The 27,259-nt window shown below is 37.3% G+C and overlaps 1 protein-coding gene across 6 annotated transcripts in view; it reads left to right on the top strand.

The window, feature by feature from the left end:
• IPCEF1 (interaction protein for cytohesin exchange factors 1) overlaps nucleotides 1-27,259 on the top strand; it is a 172,636-nt gene that overhangs the window by 75,767 nt on the left and 69,610 nt on the right. For 2 of the 6 annotated variants that reach the window (XM_078054554.1, XM_078054555.1), the window contains 3 exons: nucleotides 9,159-9,211; nucleotides 22,690-22,729; nucleotides 23,363-23,532. In XM_078054554.1, coding sequence (XP_077910680.1) covers nucleotides 9,188-9,211; nucleotides 22,690-22,729; nucleotides 23,363-23,532 — 234 coding nt within the window. In that variant the 5' untranslated portion in view covers nucleotides 9,159-9,187. Of the gene's footprint in view, nucleotides 1-9,158; nucleotides 9,212-22,432; nucleotides 22,730-22,749; nucleotides 22,930-23,362; nucleotides 23,533-27,259 lie in introns of those variants that run through there. The other 4 variants (XM_036100227.2, XM_036100229.2, XM_036100224.2 and 1 more) reach the window with 4 other exon arrangements.

The raw sequence follows: 27,259 nt of genomic DNA on the forward strand, positions 1-27,259 counted from the left end.
TTCTTCCAGGAGGTAAAAGAGGCAGATTGTTCAGGATGTCTTACAGTTTGCCACTTGCTTGTTACCATGGTAAAATGGTCCCTTGGGAGCAGAGATCGACACGATTGGCTGAAAGAGAAGCTTTCCTTGCTTAGATTTGTAGATGTGTCTGTCTAAGTCTTGATTGTCGGGACTGACAGCTTCTGTGGGGATGCAAGAAGGACAAGTGAGAGAGAGGTCTGCCAGTCTCTTCAGATGATATATCACAGTATTTTAGTGGTGTTGAAAATAAAGTAATTTTAATCATCATAGTTTCTGTTTAAAAAAAGCTGTGCTCTGAAAACCATCTGTCAGTTCATCCTCAAAGTGGAGCGAGAAGAGAAATGTAGCAAAATGAGTGGAAAAGTTAACAATAAAAAAGAGAAAATAAATGAAAGAGAAAGAAAGAATAAGATGTTTAAAAGCTTGCAGGAAAGAGATTAGAATCAGGATGACAATAGAGCTTAAATTTAAAAGAAAAATGGGGGCACCTGAGTGGTGCACTAGGTTAAGCGTGTGACTCTTGGTCTCAACTCAGGTTGTGATCTCAGTGTCGTGATCTCAGGGTCGTGAGATCGAGTCCCTCGTGGAGCCCCAGGTTGGATTCTGCACTGAGCATGGAGTCTGCTTGAGTTTCTCTCTCCCATTCCTTCTGCCCCTCCCCAACCAGAAAAAAAAAATCTTAAATAAAAAATAAAAGAAAAAATGAGATAATTTGGTTAAGCCATTTTTCCTTTCATGAATTTCCTGGACCAAGCAACAACTCCAGACCATCCCCCACATACATCACTGTGTATGTGCTCACAGGGAGGTTATCTTGTGTTTTGCTTCTTTCTCTCCTCCTCTGCCTTAACAAGAGATCTCCTGCTAATTGGCAAAGCTAATGGATTATTTCATGTCCTTTGCTTTTATATATGAGCAAAGATGGATTTTTCTCTCTTGCTTCCCCTGGCATTGCTTTGATGGACTACCATGTAACAGAAGATGCTTGCTTATGGTTCTCAATTGCTAATTAAGTTTGTTACCACACGTATTATGTGCTTTTTGATGTCTGAGACTTCTGCCTCTAGAGTGACCAGCATTTTCTATTTCCTCTTTAGCTCTTGTTCCTGAATTAAGAATAATGCACATTGTTTGCCTCTGTTTATGAACTTTCTATAAATTTGTTTGCTGCTCTGAGCATTTCTTGTCAAATGCCAGTGTTGTAATTTTAAAGGATAACCAGGTTATGAATTAATATGTGGGTTTTTAAAATTTTAGTTCAGAGTTGTCTTGCTCTGTAAAAAAAAAAGAATAAACCTAGGTCATAGTTTATTCCACCTGAAAAACTATCTTTAAATCACACAAAAAATTTGTCTTTTTTTAAAAAAAGTTTTTATTTAAATTCCAGGTAGTTAACATACGGTGTAATATTAGTTTCAGCTGTACAGTATAGTGAATCAGCCCTTTCATATAACACCCAATGCTCATCTAAATTGTCTTCTTTTCAAAAACCTTTAAAACTAGGCATGGTGCTTACTTTGCTACATCATCCCAAAGATTATAAGGTCTAGAGGGGAATAATCAAGGCAGTTACTTTTGGATCAGTTGAACCAATAACTGCCTTTAGTGAATATCTTTCTTTTTTCTTTAAAAAAAAATTATACTAGCAATTGCCTTCTTTATCAATAGAGCATTGGTTGCATGTTGATATTCTTGGTTTATTTTCTGGTTTTAAAACAATATAAGACCAGAGTCCATATTTCTAAATTAACTCGTTTGCTAAACAGTTTTTGAAATATGTTGCTAGAATAAACTTGGATTTTGTTTGACCTAAAACAAAATAGAATGATTCTTCACCGGCATCCTGGTCAGCTTGGGCTTCTATACCAAAATACCATAACTGGGGGCCTTGTCAGCAACACAAATTTATTTTTCATAGTTCTGGAGCCTGGGAGTTCAAGATCATGGGGCCATCATGGCCGGGTTCTGGTAAGAGATCTCTTCTGGGTTGCAGACTGCCCACTCTTCTTGTCTCTTCACATGGTAGAAAGAGAGGGAGCTAATTAGCTCTCTGGTCTTTTAAAGGGCCTTACTCCCATTTATGAGGACTCCACTGTCATGGCCTAATCAGCTCCCACAGGCCCCACCACCAAACACATCACAGGGGGATTAAATTTCAACCTATGAATTTTGGGATGGGGTGGAGAACACAAACATTCAGTCCCTAACAACCAGTATATATTAAGGGATTTATCTTGTTTGAAATTAGCTTTATTATCCATTTGGTAATGAAATGGGTTTTCCACTTTTCAGTTACAGAGCTTATCAGGAATATATTTGATTTCATTTCACAAACTTAAAAAAAGTATTTGTGGCCTCATTGTTTTGGCTGAGTCTCATGCGGTGGCGTGTTAAGGAGTTATTTTTAAAAGAAGATAACCGTCTCAAATGTGACTGAGAAAATTATTCCCTTAAACCCTTAAACTCTGAAACAAGGCACCAGAAATTTCTCTAGGAGAGTAGGTTAGGGAGTTTAATCAACCTTGAAGCATAAAAGCTATTTTATTTGATGAAACCTGTTATCACACTTGCTCACATCCTTTAGTTGTGTGCTAATTCCATCAGGAAGAATAGTTTTCTATAACAAAGCCATTTCCAGGTAATTTCTCCCATTCAAGATGATTGCTACCGCTTGGTGAACATGCATTGGGTCTTGCAGGTTTCTCATATATTTCATTTAATTCTCACAAAATCCCTGAGCTGGTTATTACTTCTGTTTAACATTATGTGGTGTCTACCATGCAGGCAAATTAAGCTATTTTAATAAGTTTCCACGTTTAAATAGTGGCAGAATGAAATGTTTGACCCTAATCCCTGCGTGGGTAGTAGTTTTGAAACATGTTATTTTGGTTGTCTACCCAGAAAGTAATTTGGAAACCCTATGTACTCCCTGACACCTTACATTGTCACCTAGAATTTTTATTGTAAGTTTGTTTAAATAGTTGTGAAAGATGTCATTTCTGACATATGATAAATCTTGACAGTAAAGGTTCTATTTCTCTTTAAATATAACCTATGTGTTAGAAATAACACAGAGATTTGGTATGTCACATATACATTTTTTAAAAAGTCATCTTTGGAGTTTTAATTTTACATTGCTCTGTTTTCTTCCCCTGTGGAACTCATATTTTCATTCTACTACTCCATGGGTTTTTATCCAATTATTTAATATGTATATATTTTTTGCTTCAAAAACTTTCATTGATGATTTTATACATTTCAGCAAAAAATACATACTTAAACTGAAATTGATTTAATTTTTTGTGTGACATAATTCTTTAAGCCATATAAGATTTCATTTGGAGTGGGTTATCATTATAATTATTATTAGTACACAATTTAGCAAACAACATGAATATGCTATTTTGACAAATAATGATTAATACAAGAGGTACATACTTTTATTAAGAATGCATCATTTAATGAGATAGATGAGGTTTTTTCCCCTAATTACGGAACTACTTATAGGTGAATAATATTGCTAAAATGAGAGAGAGTTCAGAACGAGTTTTAATCCTTTTGTTGGTTTCTATGTATGTGAGCACTTAAAACTGTTTTTCACATAAATGGAAATAAAGCACTTTTGAACCCCTTTCAAGTATATGCCAAATACCTCATGTGATCTATCACAACTACTTTTAATAATTAACAGACAATCAAAATAGATTTTTCTTTAATTTTGTTGAAAGCAAAGAATTAGAAACCTCTTGATTTATGAAAGTTATTTGTTGCCTTGTCATTAAGTTCTTATACATATTTAATTCCTGGGAATTATATAAAAATCCTTTATAAAAAAAATCCTTTATCAAGACATATCAAATAACTACTCCTTCTTCCTTTAACTCTTTACTTATGGGCACCTTGCTTAAACTGATATTCTCAGGGTTAGGAATAAGGCAAAATTATTACTTTCAAAATACTTTTGTCAGCGTCATTATTATTTTTCATTAACTGCTTTCATTGTGTGCTTATAAATATTTTTTATCAAAATCTTGGAGCTACATATTTAGCTTATCAATATATAGATAACAAGTATGCTGTATCATGGTTAGCTCAGCTGGTTCTCATTATCTAAACAATAAGCAAATGTATTTACATTAGTCTCCATGACCACTGTTTCACTTCTTAATTCTTTTGGATTATGGCTATGTGATTTTTATGGAAGAGGAGAGGCAACAGTTGAGCTTAAATTGTTTTGATGATTCTTCTGCCCCAAATTATCTTTGAATCATTTTGGTGAAATTTTCAATTTCATATATGCTCACTACTTCAAGAAATAAAGTACTGAAAGTCTAAAATTATTAAGTAAACACTCACATAATAGCCTCTACAATGGCACATCCATGCCTACATACCCGCCTTCCCCTTCTTCTTCCCCATCAATACCACTGATTGCATATTGTTTCTACGCATTTGCTCTTTGACTCAGAGAAGTCTGACATTGACTATCTCATTTCCATATCCTGCAGATTGGGAAGGAGAATTCTAGAGGGATATTCCTGACAGCACTATTCCCCTAAACAAAAAATTTGGAATTCATAGGTTTTGTTTATGGAAACTCATCTAGAGTTCAGTGTTTTTACTGGTTTGTATTTTTAATTCATTTACTCAACAAATGTCTACTGAATCACCCTGTGTACAAAGACTAGGGATACAGCAGTAAACAAGTGAACAAAGTATGACACAGTACCTGCCCTCAGGTAAGTTATACTATAGTGGGGAGTCAGACATGGAAGAACTAATTGTAACATTAATAATTCAGTACAATTATGAGAACTTCTATGAATAAAAGACAACGTGCTATCAGAGCATACAAAAGGGGATTGATCTCTCATAAGATCTGTGGGAAGAGATGAGTAGTTAAATGTGCATTGAAAAACAATGCTCTGGGCAAGAAAGCAAAGCAGGATCTCAGCTGGGATGTTTCTACAATGGTCCAAGAGAAAGGTGCCTTTGACCACAGTGGTTGCAATGGGTGTAGACAGAGTGAACACACCTAAGAGATTGTTAGGAGGTTAAGGGATACAATATGTACAAGGGAAATATTCCACATGATCAAAGGAAAACTTAATATCTGTGACTAGAGCAGTGTATTGTCAACAAACCCCAATGCTTAGTGGAAAATTAGAGATGAATTTTTTTCTTTTTGTCTTCCATCATCTTCTGTCAGTTCTACTTGTTTTACTATTAGAAAGCTGGCTGAGCAAAGGGATTCAGAATTTCACTGAAATAATAGTTTTCTGATGGAGTGATCTATTCTTTAAAAAAAAAAAATCATTTTGACAACTCTTGCCAAAGCTGTGTGCTTCACTTGGATAGCCCTGGGGCATGAAGAAGACTGGGTCATGGCCTCTACCTTTGATATTCTCATTGTCCAACGAGGGAGACCTGTCCACAGCATCATGGTACATAAAATACCAAATGACCATTGAGGGGTTAATTATGAACAATGTCCTGTCGGAGACTTTGGGGGAGTGAGGGGTACCCTGCCATTAAGAGAGAAGGCTGTGGAGTCTGGGCTTGGATTTGGAAACATCGATTTACTGACTTCCTCCTCTAAGTTTCCTACATTGTCTCATCTAAGACATGGGAGTTATAATAGGGGATTATTCATAGGTGGTTCTAATAATCATATGGCATGATACATGAAAATCATCAATTGGCAGAGGATGTAGTAGTGGCTTAATAAATATAACAAATTTAGCTGTTCTATTGTTCTAGGGGAGGGGATTATTAGCCCTCTGAGTCAGGAAAAGTTACACAGCAATGCTTTATATCATATTTAAAGGGTGTATATAGCTGACCTTTATTTTAGTAAGTTTGGGCTAAAGGAATAAATATGTTTTATGACAATAAAATAATTTATTGAATATTTATTACATGTTAGGTACTGCTCTGAGTATTATAGAGATATTTTCTAACTTCATTTTTGTCTGGCCTTAAGAAGGAAATACTATTACTATGCCCATTTCACAGATGAGAGTCCTGAGGTCCCAAAATATCTGTTACTTGCCCACTATTACATAGTAAATTGCTAACCTGAGATTTAAATCCAGTTCAGACCAACCCAGAGCTTTGCTCTTAAGTTTTACAAGTTTACAAGCTTCTTTACTTAAAAGCGCTGCTGAATTCAAACCAGCTTTTACTTAGTATGTATTTGCTCAATCAATAGAAATTAAAAATACATGGGGCACCTGGGTGGCTCAGTCGTTAAGCGTCTGCCTTCGGCTCAGGTCATGATCCCAGGGTCCTGGGATCGAGCCCCGCATCGGGCTCCCTGCTTGGCGGGAAGCCTGCTTCTCCCTCTCCCACTCCCCCTGCTTGTGTTCCTTCTCTCACTATGTCTCTCTCTGTCAAATAAATAAATAAAATCTTTAAAAAAAAATTAAAAATACATTGCTATAATGAGTCAATAGAAATATTTATTTTATTTTATAAATAAATACTTATTGTAGGAAATAAATACATAAGGGAATAAACAATACATTATTGGTTATTCCGATTCTCATAGATGATTACTGTACACATTTTGCTGTAAATATCTTCAGACATTTCCCCCCAATGCACTGATGTATGAGATGTATGTATATAAACCTATACTTTTATGATAAAAAATGAATGGGATCACCCTGCACATGTTTTTACCTACTTTTTCACTAAGGATATATTATAAAACTCTGCACGTTTAGTATGGTAGTGTGTAGTATAGTTGATAGAGGATAGTAAAGACTCAGCAAATGTTGGTGGTCACTGATTGTCATCATCATCATCTTGAAAAATCACCCTCCAGCTAGGCTGTAATAATTTGACATTTCAAAAACAGCGCATTCTTTTCAGCACACCTCCGCCAAATGTGACTTCTATCACATAATTTTTGTATGTGTGCTAATCTTGAAGATTAAAAATGGAATCATGTTGTTTTATTTTGCACTTATTTTATTGCTAATGAGGTTAAACTTTAGTCATATGTATTTTTATTTTTTGATTTTTTTTCACCTGTTTTTCTATTAGTTTGCTTATTATTTTCTTATTGGTGTGTAAGAACTCTTTATATTATGATTTTTTAAAAAAGTTTTTATTTTAATTCCAGGTAGTTAACATGCAGTGTTATATTAGTTTCAGTTGTAAAATATGTTAATTTAACACTTCCATACATCACCCGGTGCTCATCACCACAAGTGCCCTACTTAATCCCCATCACCTATTTCACCCATCTCCATACTCACTTCCCCTCTGGTGACCACCAGTTTGGTTTCTATAGTTAAGAGTCTGTTGCTTGGTATGCCTCCCTGTCTGTTTTTTTTTCCCCTTTGCTTGTTTGTTTTGTTTATTAAATTCCACATATGAGTGGAATTAGATGGTATTTGTCTTTCTCTGACTTATTATTTTGCTTATCATAATACACTCTAGTTCCATCCATGTTGTTGCAAATGGCAAGATGTCATTCTTTTTGATGGCTGGGTGATATTCTGTTGTGTAAACCACATCTTCCTGATTCATTCATGGGCACTTGGGCTGTTTCCATAATTTGGCTATTGTAGATAATGCTGTATAACATTGGGGTGCATGTGTCCCTTTGAATTAGAATTTTTGTATTCTTTGGGTAAATACCTAGTAGTGCAATCGTTGGATCATAGGGTAATTCTATTTTTAACTTTCTGAGGAAATTCCAAACTGTTTTCCAGAGTGGCTACACCACTTTGCATTCCCACCAACAGTGCAAGGGTTCCCCTTTCTCCACATCCTCGCCAACACCTGTTGTTTCTTGTGTTGTTGATTTTAGCCATTCTGACAGGTGTGAGGTGAAGTCTCATTGTAGTTTTGATTTGTATTTCCCTGATGATCAGTGATGTTCAGCAACTTTTCATGCCATCTGTATGTCTACTTTGGAAAAACATCTATTCATGTCTTCTGCCCATTTTTTAATTGATTCTTATGTATTAAGTACATATTGCAGGTATTTTCACCAACTTGTGATTTGATTTTTACTTGGGCTTTAGTCTATTATTTTATTTATTTATTTATTTATTTATTTATTTATTTATTTATTTTTAAAAAGATTTTATTTATTTATTTGAGAGAGAGTGAGTGAGAGAGAGCGAGAGTGGGGTGAAGGGCAGAGGGAGAAGCAGAGTCCCTGCTGAGCTGGGAGCCCGATGTGGCACTCGATCCCGGGACTTTGGGATTCATGACCTGAGCTGAAGGCTGACATAACTGACTGAGCCACCCAGGCGCCCCTAGTCTATTCTTTTAAATAAATAAAAATAAGCAATTAAATTTATGAGTCATTTTTTTACTGTGGTTTTTCTCTTTGGTATTTTATAAATAAGTGTTTTACTCATACCTACATAATGTGGATATGACATTTTTGACATTAAAAAGGGGGATCCATTCTTTGAGATTTGGGAACCATTGGTATAAGGAATAGAGTCCCACAGACCATGGGTCTCTATCCCTGGTGTCACTGAGAGAGATTGAAAGTCTCTCTGTGTTGGGAAGAGTTTCAGTGGCTGGTGGATGTTTAACAAGTTTCTTTGCTTGTCAAATTCTGAAAATTTGAGCTTTTGTTTTCACCTGCTTTTCTTGAAACCACAGAACATCTCGTCTATCAGGTAATCCACTACAAAGTGCAATACATCAAAAGGGGCTCATCTTCATACTAAAGTTGGGACTTCTGAGGCAAAGGGATTAGTTACATTTTTGAAATTGTTTCGTTAATACAATCAGAATAATAGTAATGGATCAAAATATTTCCACATCTTACACTGTGTTGTTCATCATGGAGAGGAAAACAGTTTTGTTTTTCAAAGATATTTGTTTATATGTAACACAATATTAAGTATGTAAATAATGTGCATGTCTTGCTGTGGACTTGAAAGGATATGAACCAATGTGCAGATGAAATTCTGGCTTATTTTATGAACTCAGTTTTAAATGTTGGCTTATTGAATTCTGTGTTAAAAAGCCATTTAATGAATTGCTTTCATTGTGAAATTCATCAATCAAAATAGAAATGCCTTTCCTCCTGTCAAAGAGCTATATGCTTTTATGAACACTTTAATCCCACATTTAACTTAGAATCTTTTTTTCTTTTCTAGCTTTTGTTTCTACCAATTTGACAGTATACATGGCGACTGATGGCAGTGCTCTTGTAAGTACCCTTCGACTTAAATATTCATCGTCAGTTTGATGAATGAGTAAAAAATTAAAAAAGTTGATCTTAAGTTCGGCTAGCTATTTATTGTCCTCCATTTCCTTAGCCACGTTGGAATTAAATGATCCTTTGGTTAGGTTTTGGGGTTTCTTATGCTAGCTATTTGCTTTTAAAGATCAAAAACATAACCATGATTTTAATGTATGGTACGTAATGTATCTCTGTGTTTGAGGTCAACTATGGTATTAGTGCAACCTCTCATGCCACCTCTATGGGAAACATTCTGCCAATTATTATGCTGACGTTGTAGGTTTTTCTAAAAATAATTTTATAGCTATAAATTTGCCTATTTAAGTAAGTCAATTGAGCAAGTGTATTACCTCTATTAGACAAGGACACTTATGATGAAGGGAAAAATAAAAAGTTGATGTAGATAACATGGTATTTCTAATAGGAGGGGATGTGGGGTAGTGTGGGATTGTATGGTGTGAATCTTTTGGCAAATCTAATGACCTCATGATAGATGAATAGGATAGAGTTTTTAGAGTAGAGCCAAAAGCAGAATCAGAAGTGGGGTGTTGAGAGAATATAGTAGGGGCTTCCTGCCAAATAGGGGACATGGCCAATGGTTTCCTGATGCAAATTAGGAAATGGATGTCAAGGCAGGTTGTAGGAATAGTGATGGAGAAATTGAACTAGATAGCTCCTGGAAGGGACATCTTACTAAAAAGCAGGGCAGCTGATTAATTCTCTGCTTCATTAACAATTTCATTTCCCAGAAATAGAGAAAACAATGAGAGCACTTTGATTCTGATGCTAATTCTAAATGAGGAGGAAAAGCTTGTTAGTGATGAAAATGGTAGAAACTTTGGGAGACAGGACTGCAGAAAACTAAAAATGAAAACACAAATTATAGTCAGTTATGTACCCTGGGAAATTTGCCATCTAAAAATTGCAGAAAAGGAAAATGTGATCCCTTGGACACAAATGGGTAGGTGTTGTTTGAACATGGAAATGTGAATAATCATGATGAAGATAAAGAAGAGGAACAACGAAGAGCATACATGCAGCTGCAATGGGATTCTTGGCCAGGGTTAGACATGAAGGCATATGCATGGGGTGTTAAATGAGGGTCCTGTGGTCAAGGGCAAAAAGAGGTGGCCATCACAGATTTGTAAAAGAGGAACACTAAAGTTTACAGTACCCAACGTTTATAAAATTTTTTTAAAAAATGCGTATGATTTTAAGGACATGTGTATGTGTTATATGGAGCAAAGAAGTGGAAAGGGAGAATTAGAATGGTTGGATCCTTGAGAAAAGTAATGGAGGGTTTAATTTTTACTCTGTTTTCCTATCCTACTGAAAGAATGTAGTGTTCCAGCTGGAAAGAGTTCATCACATATGTTTAAGAAGAAATGGAAACTAAGATAATAAGAGTGCACCTAAACACTTTAATGAATTCATTCATTCATTCATTCATTCATTCAAACATTCATTTAATGTTCACTGATTACCTCTCCTGACTCTATCATGTATCAGCTATTGTACTACATAGGTCCTGGAAATGGAAATATGATCTGAAACAAGTTCAAATCTCCACATCTTAAGGCAAGTAAAACCATGGCTATTAGAACAGACTGCAGATGCGATCACCAGAGGGCTAACATACCACCCATATAATTTCCAATCAAGTATTGCTGTAATATGTAACCTGCTTCCCCTTGGACAGGGAGCAAGTGGATTCTGTCCTTACTGGTGGGAACTCTGGCTATTTATGGGTTTTTCTCATTTCCTGAGCCATCCTTCACACCTAGACTCAATCAGCTCAGTTCTCCTTGTGTGCCTATTTACCTGTTATTTTTATCTCATAGTCATCAGTGTCTAGATGGTATAGCTAAACATCTCTCTTAAGCATTTCTTCCAGCTGCTTTTCAATGGTTACCCTACTTTATATTTCCATTCAGAAAATTAGTTCAATTTTCTGCTGTCATTTGTTCTCTAAATAAAATGTAGCACAGGAGACCTATTTTTATGCTAGGTAGTTTCAGTAGGCTTGACACATTTGACCTAATCACATCCCGAAATACAATTCATTTCCACTAACCTAACATTTATTGAGCTCTGTGTGCTGAGCACTCTGCTTGCTGCTTATGATGAGGAGCTTACCATCTTCAGGGGGAGGGCAATACTTTAAGGCACTTTTGTTGATCCTGACCTGATAGTTATTGAGGTTGGTACAGTAAATGGTACTAGTAAAACTGCTCAAGAAACTAGATTCTAAGCATTTGAAATTTTATTATGTGTGTGGTAGATGAACATTTTTTTTTTCCGTTAAGCTGAGTTGTTTGTTATCTGATAGTAGTCTTTTCTCTCCTCTGAAAGAAACAGCAGAATTTTCAGAGCTAAAGCTTCACAGAGCACCAAAGGTATTAACTCACCAAGTTCTGTTGGTTTTACCTTCTTAATATTTCCCCACCTTCCCAGACACGACACTTGCCCTTCCCTCTGCCCGTTGGGCTTCTTGCTTCTGCACCTGCCCACTCCAACCCACTGGCCATGTGACAGCCAGAGTGAACTTTCTTACATGCAGATCTGATGGTGCTACTTGCCTGCTAACATCTGTTCAGTGGCTTCCCACTGGCTTTTGGATAAACCTTATAGTTTCAAACATAATTTACAAGGCCCGGCACGATGTGACTTCACTACTCTGAATGTGGTTATGTCCCAACGCTCTGGGGTCTGTGCCTTCTGGCTCACACCTGCATCTCTGTATTAGACCCTCCTATGCTCAGATCTTCATCTTTCAGGCTTTTGTTTTTATCAATTCATGGGGTACTTCCCCTGACTCCCCAGTTCTGGGTAATAGCACTTCCATGTGGACTTCCTTGTTCAATTCCCTCTTTTCTGCCTTTGACTGGAAGCTGTGTGAGAGCTTGCTTGCCACTGAATCTCTAGTCCCTGGCAGCAAGTAATTGTGCAATAACTGGTGGTTGAATAAACAAAAGCCATGATTTACCCAACTGGGGCCTGAAAGAAAGAATTAGCATAATCATCTTTAGGATCTAGGTCATAGCCTGTTGGGAAATCTTCAACATAATGATTAGATTTAGTACAATCCCTAAACATCTCTAAGAATCCACTTGTGTAGTCCTTGATATTTATAAGGCTTTCCACATATCACGCTGTGGTGATAACGAAGTATTGAATGCTAAATCAGTATTGCTTAGTTTTTTTTTATGATTAGTTTCTCACTAAAATAAAGAAATAGATGAATAAACACATAAACAAATAACAACTAGCATATATGAATCCTAAAGGCTTAATTAAGAAAGTTATCTGTTCTCAGATTTTAGTAACAACGTTACAACTAAGAAAGGAAAACAGCCTTAACTTAAAGATGACAAGGCTCCGAGGGAATGTGACACACTGTCTCTTTAACCGTCATATGTCATTCTTTTACCTAAAGCTTCTGAGAATTCTTACTTTCAGGGATGGCTCTCGTGGGGAAGCAATGATCAGATTTATCTTTGATAAAAACTTTATGACAGTGATTTCTCAAGAATTATTTTAAATAAAATTAATTTATTAAGTATGAACACATAATAATTATAATAAATGTATATGAATATAAATTAATATTAAATAAAATGTTAAGGGAAAACTTTCCTGAAACAAAAGTCTCTGCATATAAATCATGGTAACTGTGCTCAGTTTTCGTGCTTGATGAGGACAAGCTCATTGAATGTGAAGGGACATTCACTCCTGGCGCTGTGGCTGTATTATCTGCTGTTGCCTGGACTGCCATCTGTGGGATGGCTGGCCTAACAGCAAACTGGTATTTGTTGTGTTTCCTTCACCAGAAAGCTCTGCATCCATTACTTACACATCATGTATTGCCTGGTCGTTGTGTACTGTGTGCGGTGGGCTACCTGGACATGATTGCAGCCCCCATGGGAAGCTCCTCTAACTCTATGCCCATGGTGTGTGTCTCAGGGATGTGGGGATAATTCAGGGTTGAAGAGAGGAATTTATTTTTCACATTTTTGATCAACTAAAAAGAGCTCACATTTTAGCAGCTTGTTTTTTAGGCTACATGAACATAATGCTATGTTAAAATGGCTTTGCCAACGCTGTTGTGCACAAGCCTGACGTAGAGATCAAAACTGGGAGGCTGTTTAACACATTTGCTGTTCCAAGTAGGACTTCCAGCAGAGCAGTACCCAGCAGCTGTTTGGGGAATAGATTCCTGGGTAGGGTCTTGTTAGCTGCCTCTGGAAAATTTCTGCCCCTCCTACTAGTCCCCCTCTTCTACCCCATGCATTCTTATTTCTTTGGTTTTAGATTCTTAGTATTTGGAGGATATGGTTAAAACAGGATGCTGGAGAAAGCTGCGATAGTTTTTGAGGAAATGGTATTTTAGATAAAAGCAGAGATTTGGTCAACATAAGTTTATTTTACCTACAAGGAAATAGCAAGGGTCAACACTTCAGGTGAATTCAAATTGAGTGTCAATCAATACCAGAAGCTTTTCTCTATGCATGTGCTGCTTTGGGCGAGAAAGGTATTGGAGCAATCTTATGTTGCTTAACTCTGTTGATGTTATTTAGTGGAGGCATTTTTCAGCTCTGAGTAATCAAGCAGTAGATGGCTTTCTGGATATTTGTTAAATCTCCACTTGTGCCAAGGCTACTAGTAAGGCATCATATGAAGTAAAAATTGACATAAGACATGGTTAATGTTTTGGTAAATATTTATTGAGTGCTCCCTATGTGTCAGATATTGGACTAGGTGCTAGATTTTGAAGTCAGGACTTGTTCAAAAACATCAATTCTATCTTAAAGTCTTGGCCAGTCATTGAATCTAAATACAGTTGTAGTCATTCAACTACAGAGCTGATAAAATCCTTGAAAACTTTAAAAAGCAACATGAACAGGGTTAGTGACTGAGTAAACGTTTGAACTAAGGGAAAGGGCCTGTCTGGGATTACTCACAGGTTCTGCGTTGGACCATTGGGTGGGTAGGGTTACCACCATGTATGTACCACACAGATATGTAAACAAATTAATTATAATCCACTTCAGATCATCAGCAAAGTGTTGTGGAATATAGGAGACAGAATAAGCAAAGTAACATAGAATTAAACAATAGAGTTGACTGGCCTGGGTCCCAGTCTTGGCTCTGCTACTTGTTAAGTATGATCTAAGGAGATGTTACTTAACTATACCAAGATGAAGTTTCTCATTTGTGGAAAGGAAAATAGAACAGTACTTAACATGAAGATTTTTGGGAGATAATATGAATCAAGTATTATAGTGACTACAAATAAATATCACTGCATGAATATAAGATTCTTATAAGAGCTAACTTCTTCTAAAGTCAGAGAAGGCTTCATGGTGGAGGTGGCATTTGACTGGGGTCAGAAAGGATGAGTAAGCCTTAACCAGATGAAAAATGGGGTAGGGAATAAAGTATTCAAAAGTAGGGAGTTGTCAAAGTACTTGACATTTCTGCATAATAGAATAAAGTTTAAGGTGCCAGAAAAGGAAATGAATGGATGTCTTGTTGGTATATTAAGGCTACTATGGAAAGGGAATTGCTTGTCATTTGAACTGTGATTTCAAGATAGACTCTTATTAATGAATGACTGGCTTCCATTCAATAATGGTCCTGTGCGTTCACACTTTGATATTCCACTCTGCTAGAAACAGAGCAATGCTAGACAAAGAGAAACATGGAAAACCAAAAAAGCACAGGTAGGTTCAACAATACAGTAATTATCTCTGTGGATCAGAAATGAAAAGCAGCAAGCAAGACTGAAGCTATGGGCCTAATGGGTACCTTGTCTGGAAGCAGGAAGTAGTTTGCCTCCTGGCCCAGGTTAAAGGGGTAAAAAAAATGCTCCACTAAATATGAGACGAGTCATATTTACTTCCTGATGACAAGTAAATGGGGGCTCTCCCACTTGTGAAAGGGGCTAAAGATGAAAACATTTGTCAAACCACTGCCTGGGGTTATGCAATTAGCTCCCTAAAGGTTAGGGAGGGAGGAGACAGGGACACAGCTTCAAAATCAGGAGCAGAACCTAGTCATCAGCTAGATCAGTGACTGGATATGCGATTCTTTATGTTCACCTCAGGACATGATTTAGGGCTGATTCTGCACCCTGTAGAGGCAACCTCCAAACTGATAAAGAGGGAGCCATGGGCACAGTGGAGAGAAGGGGGGGTGGGACTACAGAATATCAAGGATGATAAGTATGTCTTAAAAGAGTAAAAAGATAGGTCACATACGAAGACTGACAGACTTATAGCAGCAGTTTCATCAACATAATAAATGATAGAAGACAGATGATCAGAATCTTCAAAGTGCCAGGTGAAAATAATTTTATACTCAGCTAAAGTATCATTCAATTTTGCGGGCAAAATAAAGACATTACAATTTACATAAAGATTAAGAATTTGCTACCTACAAACCCCCATTAAAAGGACTATTAAAGGAGGTACCTTAGTAAAAAGAAAAGTGAATCCAACAGACAGACATTTGCTAAAGGAAACACAGGTGATCACAGAAATTGATAACATGTCACTAAATTTAATTGTCCATTGATGAGTAATGATGATAATAATAACATTTTAACAGAAAAGTAAAAATCTCGACTATCATACCGGGAGAGGACACTGAAGCAGGAGTTAAAAATGTGCTGAATTACATGTTCTATTCACGATGAATTTAGAAATACTAAATTGAGCAGCAGAGGAATAGCACGTAAAGAAATGGAAGAAAGGGAAAAAATAAAATAAATGTAAACTAAAAATGCAAAATGAAATTACAGTAAATGTTAGTAGATTAAACACCTATCAAGAGGCACATATAATCATATTTTAAAAAATAAAAATCTAGTTATAGGCTGCTTATAAAAGAAACAGCAAAAGTAAAAAAAGAAAAGAAACAACAAAAATGAACAAACAAAAAAACATACACACAAAAATGCCACACAGAAAGATTGAAAATAGAAGAACTGAAATACTAACAAAGTTATAGCTCTGGCAACAAAAATAGGAAATATTTGGGAAACAAAATTAGCAACTTTGAGGTTTACATAGAATGCTTACAAAATTTGACTATGTAGTAAGTCACAAATAAATGCTAACACATTTCAAGAAATTGATGTCATAAAGATCATGTTTTCTGAACAAAAGGCAATGAGGTTCAAACTCAAAAAGAAAAAAATTAGTAAAAAGTTCTCATATGTTAGGAAACCTACAAGTGCATTCTAGAGTATCTCACTGGATGGAAAAAAAAATGACTTAGAATTAAAAAACAAGGAGGTATAGGTAGAATTTAGATGTAAATTTATAGCTCTAAATGTATTATTAAAAACAAAGAGTAATAAATGAGGCAAATATTATCTGCAGGAATCAGAAAAACAGAGTAAATATAAAGAAATTTGAAGAAATAGGGATAATAATTCAAGAGCAGAAATTAATGGAATAGTTAAAAAAATAAGTAGAAAGATTTCTGAAATTCTGAAATAAGTCACCAAAATACACTTGAGGTTGCAGAGACCTGAACATTTTATATATTGGAGGAGATTGTAAGTAGGCCCCTTGAAAACAATTTGGGAATATCCAAAAAGTTAAAGAAGCCTCAACTGTATTCATATTCTAACTCATTGAGTATATATTTCTTCCTTCTTTTCTTACTTTTTGATGATTTATTTATTTATTTATTATTTATTATTTATTATTATTATTATTATTATTATTAATGTTAGCCAACATATGGTACATCATTAGTTTTTGATGTAATGTTCAATGATTCATTAGTTGCGTATAACACCCAGTGCTCATTACAACACGTGCCCTCCTTAATACCCATCACCCAGTTACCCCATCTCCTCACCCCCCTCCTGTAACCCTCAGTTTGTTTCCTGGAGTCCAGAGTCTCTCATGGTTTATCTCCCTCTCTGATTTCTTCCCATTTAGTTTTCCCTCTCTCTTCCCCTATGGTGCTCTGCGCTATTCCTTATATTCCACATATGAGTGAAACCATATGACAATTGTCTTTCTCTGCTTGACTTATTTCACTCAGCATAATCCCCTCCAGTTCTGTCCATGTTGATGCAAATGGTAGGTATTCATCCTTTCTGATGGCTGAGTAATATTCTATTATATATATGAACCACATCTTCTTTACCCATTCATCTGTTGAAGGACATCTCGGCTCCTTCCATAGTTTGGCTCTTGTGAACATTGCTGCTATGAACTATTTTTTTATTTTTTTAAGATTTATTTGTTTATTTGAGAGAGAGAGAGAGAGCGCAAGCAGGGGCAAGGTCAGAGTGAGAGGGAGAGAGAGAATCTCAAGCAGACTCCCCACTGAGCATGGAGCCCATTGTGGGCTTGAACTCATGACCCTGAGATCATGACCTGAGCTGAAATCAAGAGTCAGACACTTAACCCACTGAGACACCCAGGCACCCCTTAATATTATTTTTAAAGTAATAAAACATAAGTACACTTGCGTTTTCCTACTGATGCCTTCCTTTTACTATTTCCCTGTTATTCACCCCAGGTTACATTGTGATGGTTATCATTCCCACGCAATTTTAGTATTTATAAGCAATATTTAACAATACTGTAAACAATAGCATTAATATAGACATTTAATTTTCAATATAGTGTTTCTGAGATTTTTTTCCATGCAGCTCTAGTTCTGATAGAGCACAGCAATGAATGAGAGTGACAGTATTTATCCACTCACATACCCACACACATTCAGCTTCCCACAGTTGTGCTCTCCCCCCACCGTGTTGCAATTCACAACTGTGTGTGACTTGCGTTGTGCACACAGGCAGGTGTTTCGTTGGGCTGAGAGTGGATCTTTCTTTTCTATATTGGCAGGACTCGATGGTTTAAACCCCCCTTTCTTTTGACTCTCTTCCTCACTTCCACAACAACCCCTCTCCTGATTTTCTTTATCTTTTCATTGGCTATTCTGCTCAGTCTCCTTGATTGTCTGCTCCGTTGCTTCTGTGTAACAAATTGGGCCTCCTTCAGATTCTGACTTCAATTCTTTGTTATTCTACACACATGGGTGATCTTATCCCAGCTCAAGGTTTCTACTCTCTGTGCATGGATGATTCCCAATTTTATATCCTTATTCCAGAATTTCTCCAAATCCCAGACCCTTAAGTGTAATACGTACAGAGCATTTCCACTTGGATGCCTCGGATGTACTACTGAATGTGTATATTTAAAACTATGCTGTCTATATCGCTGTCATTTATTCAATTGTTTAAGCTAGAAACTCCAGGATTTTCCCTGGCATCCCATTCTCCCTCACTTTCTACATTCTCACTTTTTCTCCTCCTCCCCCTCAGGCCCCTCGTCCTTTCTCTGGCTCCTCTCCCTGGCTCCTTCTCTCCCCTCCCTCTTCCCCCCTCACCTTCTCTGCCTTCTTCCTAGGCATCCCTCTTTCATTCCTTCCCGTCATACTCTAGTCCTTGCTTCCCTGTCCTACTCCTTTTTATAACATCAACAACAAACACACAAATATTGTAAGAGGCTACCACTTTGCGAGTTTTATTCTTGAAATAAACATCTGCATGTTACCATTTACTTTTGTGACTTTGGGCAAAATCCTGAATCCATTTGCTTCAGTTTGCTTCTTCTTTGAGATGGGGATAAGAATAGCACCTAAGCCACAATAATTGTGAGGATTCAATCCTGGTATTTGGGAAAAGATTCAGGACAGTGCCTGGCACATGGCAAACGTTATATGTATCTTCTAGCTGTCATTGTTTTCTACTACTGTCTATTATTATTAGAATGTCTATTATCTGTCTCCATTTTTCACTATTGGAGATTTTCTTTTCATATGAATTATTAAGTAATATTTAGGGTGCTTAGTCTTCTGAAAAAAAATAAGCGAGATTTTCATGTATTTTCTCAGGTAAAATTTTAATAATTGAAAGCTTTAAAATTCCCTTTATAAAGTTGAGTTTAATTTTCCAGGAAGGAGAAAAGATCTTTGTGGGGGAAAGTTGTTTGTGGAGAAACGTTCTTAACAGCTCTGTCAGCTGGAATTGACTGTAAAATATTTAGGAATTTTGTGGCTTGGTTAAAGTATCGGTAGTTTGAAATTGACAATGATGTGAGGCTTCACGCCATGGAAACTGGTAAATGCTACAAATCAGGGCCCATTTACTATCATATCACTGTATAATTTTGCTAAAGACCAGAATCATTATGAAGTTTCATGCAATGACAAACCATCTTACTGTGAGTTTTAATATATCATGGGGGTAAATTGTGCCTGCAAGATTTACCAATTACTATATAGATTAGAAGTCACTGTACTAATTACCCTGTAACTTGGGTGTTAGCATCATCATTCAACATCAAAGGAGGTCCCTTTGTATATTTTGTACTGGTTCCTTTGCTTGTTTATCTGTGTTTTTAAATGATTAGTAACCAAATGAATTTTTGTAACCATTTTGTAAAATAAAAGTGCTGTTTCCCAGTAAAAAGGAAATATATATTTAAAAGAAAAATTTCCCCCATATTTTAGAATCAAGTTAGTGTAAATTCAGAATTTAGAGTAATTCTTCCCTTTTACCCACAACATCCCAATGGGAAGATCTTACTAGGCTCTGGATACTTGTTATGATAATGGGTTGTAATTTCTCTATCGAAAAACTATCTTATAAATTGCTCAACTGGTTGCTTGGCTTTTTTTTTCCTTACCTAGTGAAAAAAACCACATGTAAGATCTTTTTGAAACTGACTAGTTCGTGGGTTCCACTTCCTGTTGTGAGGAGTAAAATGTATCTTAAACTCACTGAAGTTCTCAAGATTGTTTTCATTCTCTCATGTAAACCAATGTAGGTTTCAAATTCATATACATCAAGTGAAACTGAAACTCCCCATAATTTGTTATTTCTATATTATGCACTCTGTTTCTGGTTGCGGGAAACAGTTTGAACAGTTAATGTAGATTTTGTAATAATTTGTCTTAGGAGAAGTATTGTCAGAGGAGGGTGTACTCAATGACTATAAACTCTTTTGCCCTCCTTAAAAAAAGTCTGAATAAAATCCTTTCTCGGTGTTGGGTGCTCACCCTGTTTGAGGTATTGTCCTTCTGCTTGGAGCTCCCACTCTCACCCAGCGAGGCAAACTAGCAAACACCAAGGGGCTGGTCTTGGCAAAATTGAGACAAAACCTACAGTTTCATTTGGGCTTTCTCTGGAGCCAGCCCTAAGCTTGGATGGAGAAGCTGGAGAGCTCCCAGTCCCACTGGAGCTCAGAAGGGGGTGAATGGAAGAGATTCACTGGTTCGCAGTGAGGAAAGATGGTCTGAGCGCTGCCTCCCTTCACAGGTTCTACAGTTGTCCTCTTGAGACTTTCCTTTCTTTTGTTCTTAGAGTTGCTCTTTTTGTATGAACTAGTGTGATTCACCTTGTTCATCTGGGGCCAGAATCCTTTGGGAATGCCTCTGTTCCCACGTCTAAATTTATTTACTTTCTTCTTTGCCTTTAGTCCTGGATCTTACCTAAGTTTTAACTGTCCAAATGATAGATGTATTTGGGCTAAAATTTTTGAGTAGGTACTAACCGATTTCCCTGATCTCAGGTAATTGCATAGTAAAAAGACCCCAGGAGACCATTTGAAGAAATGGTGGGAATTTCAGACCAAGATGCAGGTCAGGGTGGGAGAGACTTGGGGAAGTGGAGCTGAGACTAGGACCCTGGCGTCATCATATGCCTAAATTTTAGTCACATGTCATGACTGTAATAACTCTATTCTTACCTAAAATTTAGGGCAGTTACTGCCTTTGTTCTGTCCGTGTCTCACAAGGATGATTGATTCCTTCAGGGATAAAATTTCTTTCTAAAATATGTAAAAAAAAAAGTCAGTATGAGATTTCCCAGGAAATATAATTTAAGCCCATTGACTTCATCATCATTGCTGAAGGAAATACAAGTCCTACTTATCCTAAAAATGCTGAAACTTTATTAGTGTGCAGTATTTGCTTATATCTGTAATAATATAATATTATATGACATATAGTCATATAATGTTTTTTAGTTTTTGGAGCATTTTCACATACAATCTTGTTGAATATCTATGAGACCCATAGGATTGGAATTATTAGAAATATCTTGCTTTTACAAATGAGGAAGTGGGTTCTGAGTGGTAAATCAACTTTTCCCTGTGTAATAACAGCTACTAATTATGACAGCAAGGAGTTTATTTCAGGCCTCCGGATTTACAAATCCCATCCTATTACCCCTGTGTCATATTCCCTCTTCACACATATAGGACCATATACAATAGCTGTGTTAGATCAATAGTTAGATATGTAGACTAGTAGCCAAGTGCCTCTACAATAACATTTTTAAATGTTGTAGTATGATTGCATGCCAACTTATGAGACCTGCTCTGCAATTATCACAGTGTTTTCAAATTCTCTACTTGTTAACATATAAGATTAAGTCTTTTAAATCTGAGTAAATTCATCTTAGATATTGTGGAGAAAAAGTGAAACTCCTTTAATCTAAAATGTCTCTCTCTATGCTCACACACACACACACACACACAGGGTCATTTGAAAGCATTTTTTTTTTTATTATCTATTTTTGCTGATAGTTTGATCTGACACAAATTGTTTAAAATGTATTGTGAAAGATGTGTACTTCAGATATGTTATCTTATGTCTGATTTGAATATTTGAAGAGCTAGTATAAAATAGAAGTTGAAATTAATTTATCTTCTGTAAAACACGTGAGAAATATTCAGAGATGCTTAAAGACAGAATGAGTAATTTAAATCTGGCTGTAGATAAGAATTTCCTGATAAGGAGCGTTGATATTTACTTCGATGTCACCAAAAGAGGTTGTGGAGTTTGTTTTTCTGGGATATTTAATTCATGTGGTTTAGGTATCACCCTATGTGGGGGCAGGGCCATGGATTTAATAATCTGATGTGAACCTGTAATATTGTGAGATCACAATTATCTTCCTGGTTTATTGAAATAATTGGTGTTATTTAGAAATTGCAGGAGAAGAAGCAGGATCTGTTTTTTTCCTTCTCTCTCTCTCTCTCTCTCATACACACACACACACACACAGAATCAAAGGGGAAATATATCATTTTTAAGAACTTAAGTGCACATCATCCTGTCCTAACTGAAGTGATAGCACGAAAGCTGTCTGTGGTGGAAACAGGAAACATTAGTGATACATGCCGAGTTACGCATCTTTGTATCTTTCTTCAGGTTCAGCTCAATGTATGCCGATTCTAATTAGCACATTTTGTGCCTCAGCGAGTAGCTCCCCTTTAGCTCTGCTTGGGGAGTTTTTTTTTAGCTTCCATCCTGCTCATAAACACTGCCACCCCCTCCCTCCTTCTCTCTTTACAAATGTTACAACACAATCAGAAATTTCCTCTTTTCTTTCCTTCCTGCATTATCAGCAGGTTCCCTTGCGTCAGAAGCAGAGAAAGAAAACTCAAGGTAATTAGATCTCTTTTGTTTCTTTATCCCCTTTTTGTGTGCGTGAGTGAGGGTTTTCTGTCCGATGCCTTCTTTGGGATCAGATTTTTGTCCGTCTTAATGCTAATATCAGAAGGTGGATGGCAGATTAAATTTTTGGTTATTTTTGGATCGATTTTAAGAAATGACGGCATGCTGTTCATTTGGATTAATCCCTCGGGGTATGTCAATAAAGCTCAGAAAAGCCGGCACTGAGTGGGGAAGTGGCTGTGTTTCGGTGGGCATTAACCCTTCTCCATCTGTTGCATAAGGACTGCTATTATTTTGGAAGGAGCTGTGTTAGTGCAATGATGTGCCTGTCAGCCTCACCATTTTCATTTATTTCAACTTACTCTTGCTGAATAATATTCTTAGACTAACACTTGCATTCTAGTCTCACTGTTTCTTTGGTCCTATCTTGTACCTCCTAAGCACCAAATGAATGCTTAAAAATAAAATAAAGAAACAAGCCTTTTTTTTTTTTTTTGCATTTACTGTGCATAAATCTTGGTAAAAAAATCCAACTCCCAAGAGGTAAACAATTAACAGTTACCTTTCACTCTGTCACATACACCAGGGTAATATGTTACCTACCTCTTCATATAATTGTTGCAGGGTTTTTCACGATGAGTCGGAGGAGGATATCCTGTAAAGACCTGGGACATGCTGACTGCCAAGGGTGGCTGTATAAGAAAAAAGAAAAAGGAACTTTCCTGAGCAACAAATGGAAAAAGTTCTGGGTAGTGCTGAAGGGAACGTCGCTATACTGGTACAACAATCAAATGGTGAGTCTACTGTCTTCCTCTCCTTTTCAGCCACTTGGACAAGGGTGGATTAAAGAGCACTGAGGAGCAGGTGGGCCCTATGGGAAAGTTCATTTTTATTTCTGGGACTTGGAATAGAGCTAATAAACAAATAAGTTCTAGAAACCATTCCTGATCCAAGAGATATGTAGGTTATTCTATTATTTTATACAAGAGAAAAATCATCCTGCTTGACTCATCTTTGGTTGGAGAAGCGTGTCCCAATTTATATCCTCGCTGAAGGAGGGTTTCCGTGTCTATTAATGTTACTAGTCCATGACAAATTGTACTCATTTCAGGATTTACATGGACAGCACTTTATCTGGAAACTTTGTGTTATTAAGATATCTACGAAAAAAGGGCATCAGCTTTAAGACCTGTCGGGGGTGTAAATTGATTCAGTCCACAGAACGTATTTTCCTTTCTCCTTCTTTACTGTGTTCTCCTCTGCCCTTCTTTATCGGGTGGGTTGGTTTTGGACTCACTAACCTGCACTGTGTTGCCGACTGTTGGCTCTTGCACCTTGGCACGCTAAGTGATGGCATTAAAGAGGGATGGATGATCAGACAACATTTGAAAAGAAAGTTGCCTAATTTATCTTTAATCAGCAGTACACTTCTGTGGTCTGCTTCACAGGCTAGTTTTCTGTTGGGAAGGGCTGGAAATAAAGTTATTGTTAGAAGGTTTGCTGATCTTTCCTGGCTGGAAACATTTTGAGGACAACGATGTTGTTGAATAGTGAATGAATAGAGACTTTTCATATAGTAATTCTTTCTACTAACCCCCGGTAGCCAATTGCTGATCTCAGGAGAGCTGGAGTTTCTTTTGGGGTCTAGTGAAGATCAGCAATGGATGTCCTTTAATCAATTAAGGGGAAATTACTTAGGGATTGCCCATAAGCAAGATTTTTTTTTCCACGTGACACCATTCTTCTAAAATGGCTTGTGGATGCCCATCATTCAAGCAGCAGAGCTTTAGAGCATGTAACTTCATAAATGTAATGTAAGTGCTGGGTGTAGTTTGTAGGTAAGATTTTTAGTAGATAAATTTACATTCATTGGCAATTAATAAGAAATTTATGTTACCCATGTGCCCCAAGCCACCTGTCCTATAAAGGTTTGGTAAGACTGGACCCAAATCCAACTCCAGTGCTCTGGAATAAGCATTCTCCCTCCCACCCTCACGCTTCTCTCCCTACAACTCCTCCCCAGTCCCCTGTTCTCAAGCTTATTGCTTTGGTTTCACCCCATGCAAAACGTGGTACAAAATCTTTCACTGAGTTCCATAAAAATATATTTTTTCGAGGCTTCAGTGAGCTTTAACAACTTTATTGAAGATTTGGGAGGGTTGCAAGAAAGAATCACCTTGCAGAGTATGCAATATCCCACTATGTCCCTTCTCTCTTTTCATCTCCCCTTCTGGATACAGTCATCATCTCTTGTCTAAGGTGGAATAGTTTCACCCAATTTAAGGCAACGTGGGACTGGGGTCTCACTTTCTATCCTCAGGAATTGTTCCTAAATGAACACAGCTTTTTTCTTAAGAGGAATTAAGGTCAATATAAATTTCTTCCTCTTGTTTCATATTATTTTAGGCTCTTGCTTTTGGGTAGTTGTGGCAAGTGATAATCTGCATCTTTTATAAAATGAGAGGACTTATTGATACACCTTCTAACACCCTCTGGGAATTTCCAGAGGCTGTTGGAAGGATTGGGTGTTGACGGGGCATGGCACATCGTGGGAAGTAACAAACTCAGATATAAGTATGGCATTAATTTTCTCAAACAAATTATGTTCTGAGTGCTGCCTGTCTTCATAGAATTTAAAGGAAGCCCCCTCTGAATCACACATGGTTACAGATTCGGTTGATGTGTCTTCGTTGGCTCATTTGGCTAAAACTTCTCTCATAGCAGCAACTTACAGGACAGTTACCTATTTTGGGTCTTAGGCATCAACTGCTTCCATAGGGAGCAGAAGTGTCGGCTGAGATGAGATTTGAAAGAGGAAAAGGAGAGAGCATCAGACACACTCAAGCATCCAGTCCTCACTTGGCCTTCATTCAAATCTATAAAGCAGTATTCAGGTAGCAAATCACGTATTTAAATAGAGTTAGATTAGCAACATTGAAGGGAGAATGAGTTTACTGTTATCTGGCCTTGGAATTACCCTAATAAACTAGTGGTATCTAACAGAAGGACCTTCCAACTCCTCAGCCTATGACTCTGTTATAGAGGAATTCTCTCTCTTTACGCACACACACACACACACCCCCACAAGAGTGGGTGTACATGCATACCCTGACATCTTAATTATATGTTTGTTACAGGGGGAAAAAAAGGCTACTCAATGAACACTTAATTAGCAGTCATATTCCTGGTATCTGTGTGAATGTCAACTGTGAAATAAGAGCCAAACACATATCCTCAAGCTAAGAACATTTATTTACTTTCTGCCACCCAAGGAATTCAGATTCAACAAAGTAGCTCCCAAGGCACCTACGCCTAATGAGCAAACTTCTCGTTATTCTCCCTTCCCTAGTCCTTATTTTTTCTTCCATGGCCTGATGCTGGGAGGTAATGGAGCCAATAGCCGCCCAGCAAGAACCACCTCTTATTGAATGCCTACTGTTATGCTAAGGGATATGCTAGGTGCCTTTCACACATGCTCTTTCTTCTCAGAAACACCCTCCGAGGTAGTAATTGTCACCATGTTTTGAAAGTTGGGAAGGCTGAGACTCAGGGAGATTGTGTGCGTAGCCCCAGGTGACACAAGTAGTAAAGTGGGTAAAACAGATCACCTTAAGCCCCTTTGACTCCGCGGCCAGGCTTGTTGCCATATGCCGGCCTGACCCCATGCAGACACCGGGATAAATGACTGTTTCCAGTAGGGTTCTGAGGGAACAGCTCTAGAGATGGAAGCTAGGGCAATTCTTATATGAAAGTAGGACAATCTCATGGGATCCCTTTGCTTGTCTCTATTGCTCTCTGACACTACCTGAGGAGAGGTGTCACCCTCACCATTCTGGACACCTCTCTGTTGAACTGCTACCCAGTGATGGAGGCATGGTGTACCTTCTTCCTTCATGACACTTTATGCTTCAGACAGTCCTACCCGGATTTCCTTGAGAAAGGTCAAGTCCAGACACTCAGCTGCCATTTTCACACCCCGTATTACGTGCTTAGACTGTGTTACAGCACGCAGGAGTGCATGCCAGGTCTTACAAAACCATATTCAAGTTTTACACCCATAAAAATCCAGGCTGGTCACAGTCCTGCATTTGCAATCCGCACAACTGTTTTCCCTTTCCCCTTGGATAAAGTATAAATTTCTTTCCTCGCTTGTGAGAGTCTCCTGACCTGCATCTCTCTTATTGTGCCCCCCTCCCCTTCGCCACTCAACCTTCAACCACAGAATTTTTTTTTTAATTCCTTGTTAGCATCACATATACTGACACTCTCTTTAAACCTTTTCGCACATGCTGTTGCTCTGCTCAGAAAATTGTTTGTCTCCATGCCCAAGTCTTTCTCCCACACAATCCCACTGACCTCCTCAGAAGTCAAATTTTAGCTTAAGTAGCTTTTCTTCTACATGGTCTTACTTTATCCTCTGACCTAATTCAGAGCGCTTCTGCCTATTCCCATAGGCAGCTTATACTTTTCTCAGTTTTATACTCCTCTTTCTCTTTTGCACGTGTTTGTTAGGCTTTCTGT

The sequence above is a fragment of the Halichoerus grypus genome, chromosome 9 (assembly GCF_964656455.1).
Source record: "Halichoerus grypus chromosome 9, mHalGry1.hap1.1, whole genome shotgun sequence".
In the NCBI taxonomy this organism is placed as follows: Eukaryota; Metazoa; Chordata; class Mammalia; order Carnivora; family Phocidae; genus Halichoerus; species Halichoerus grypus.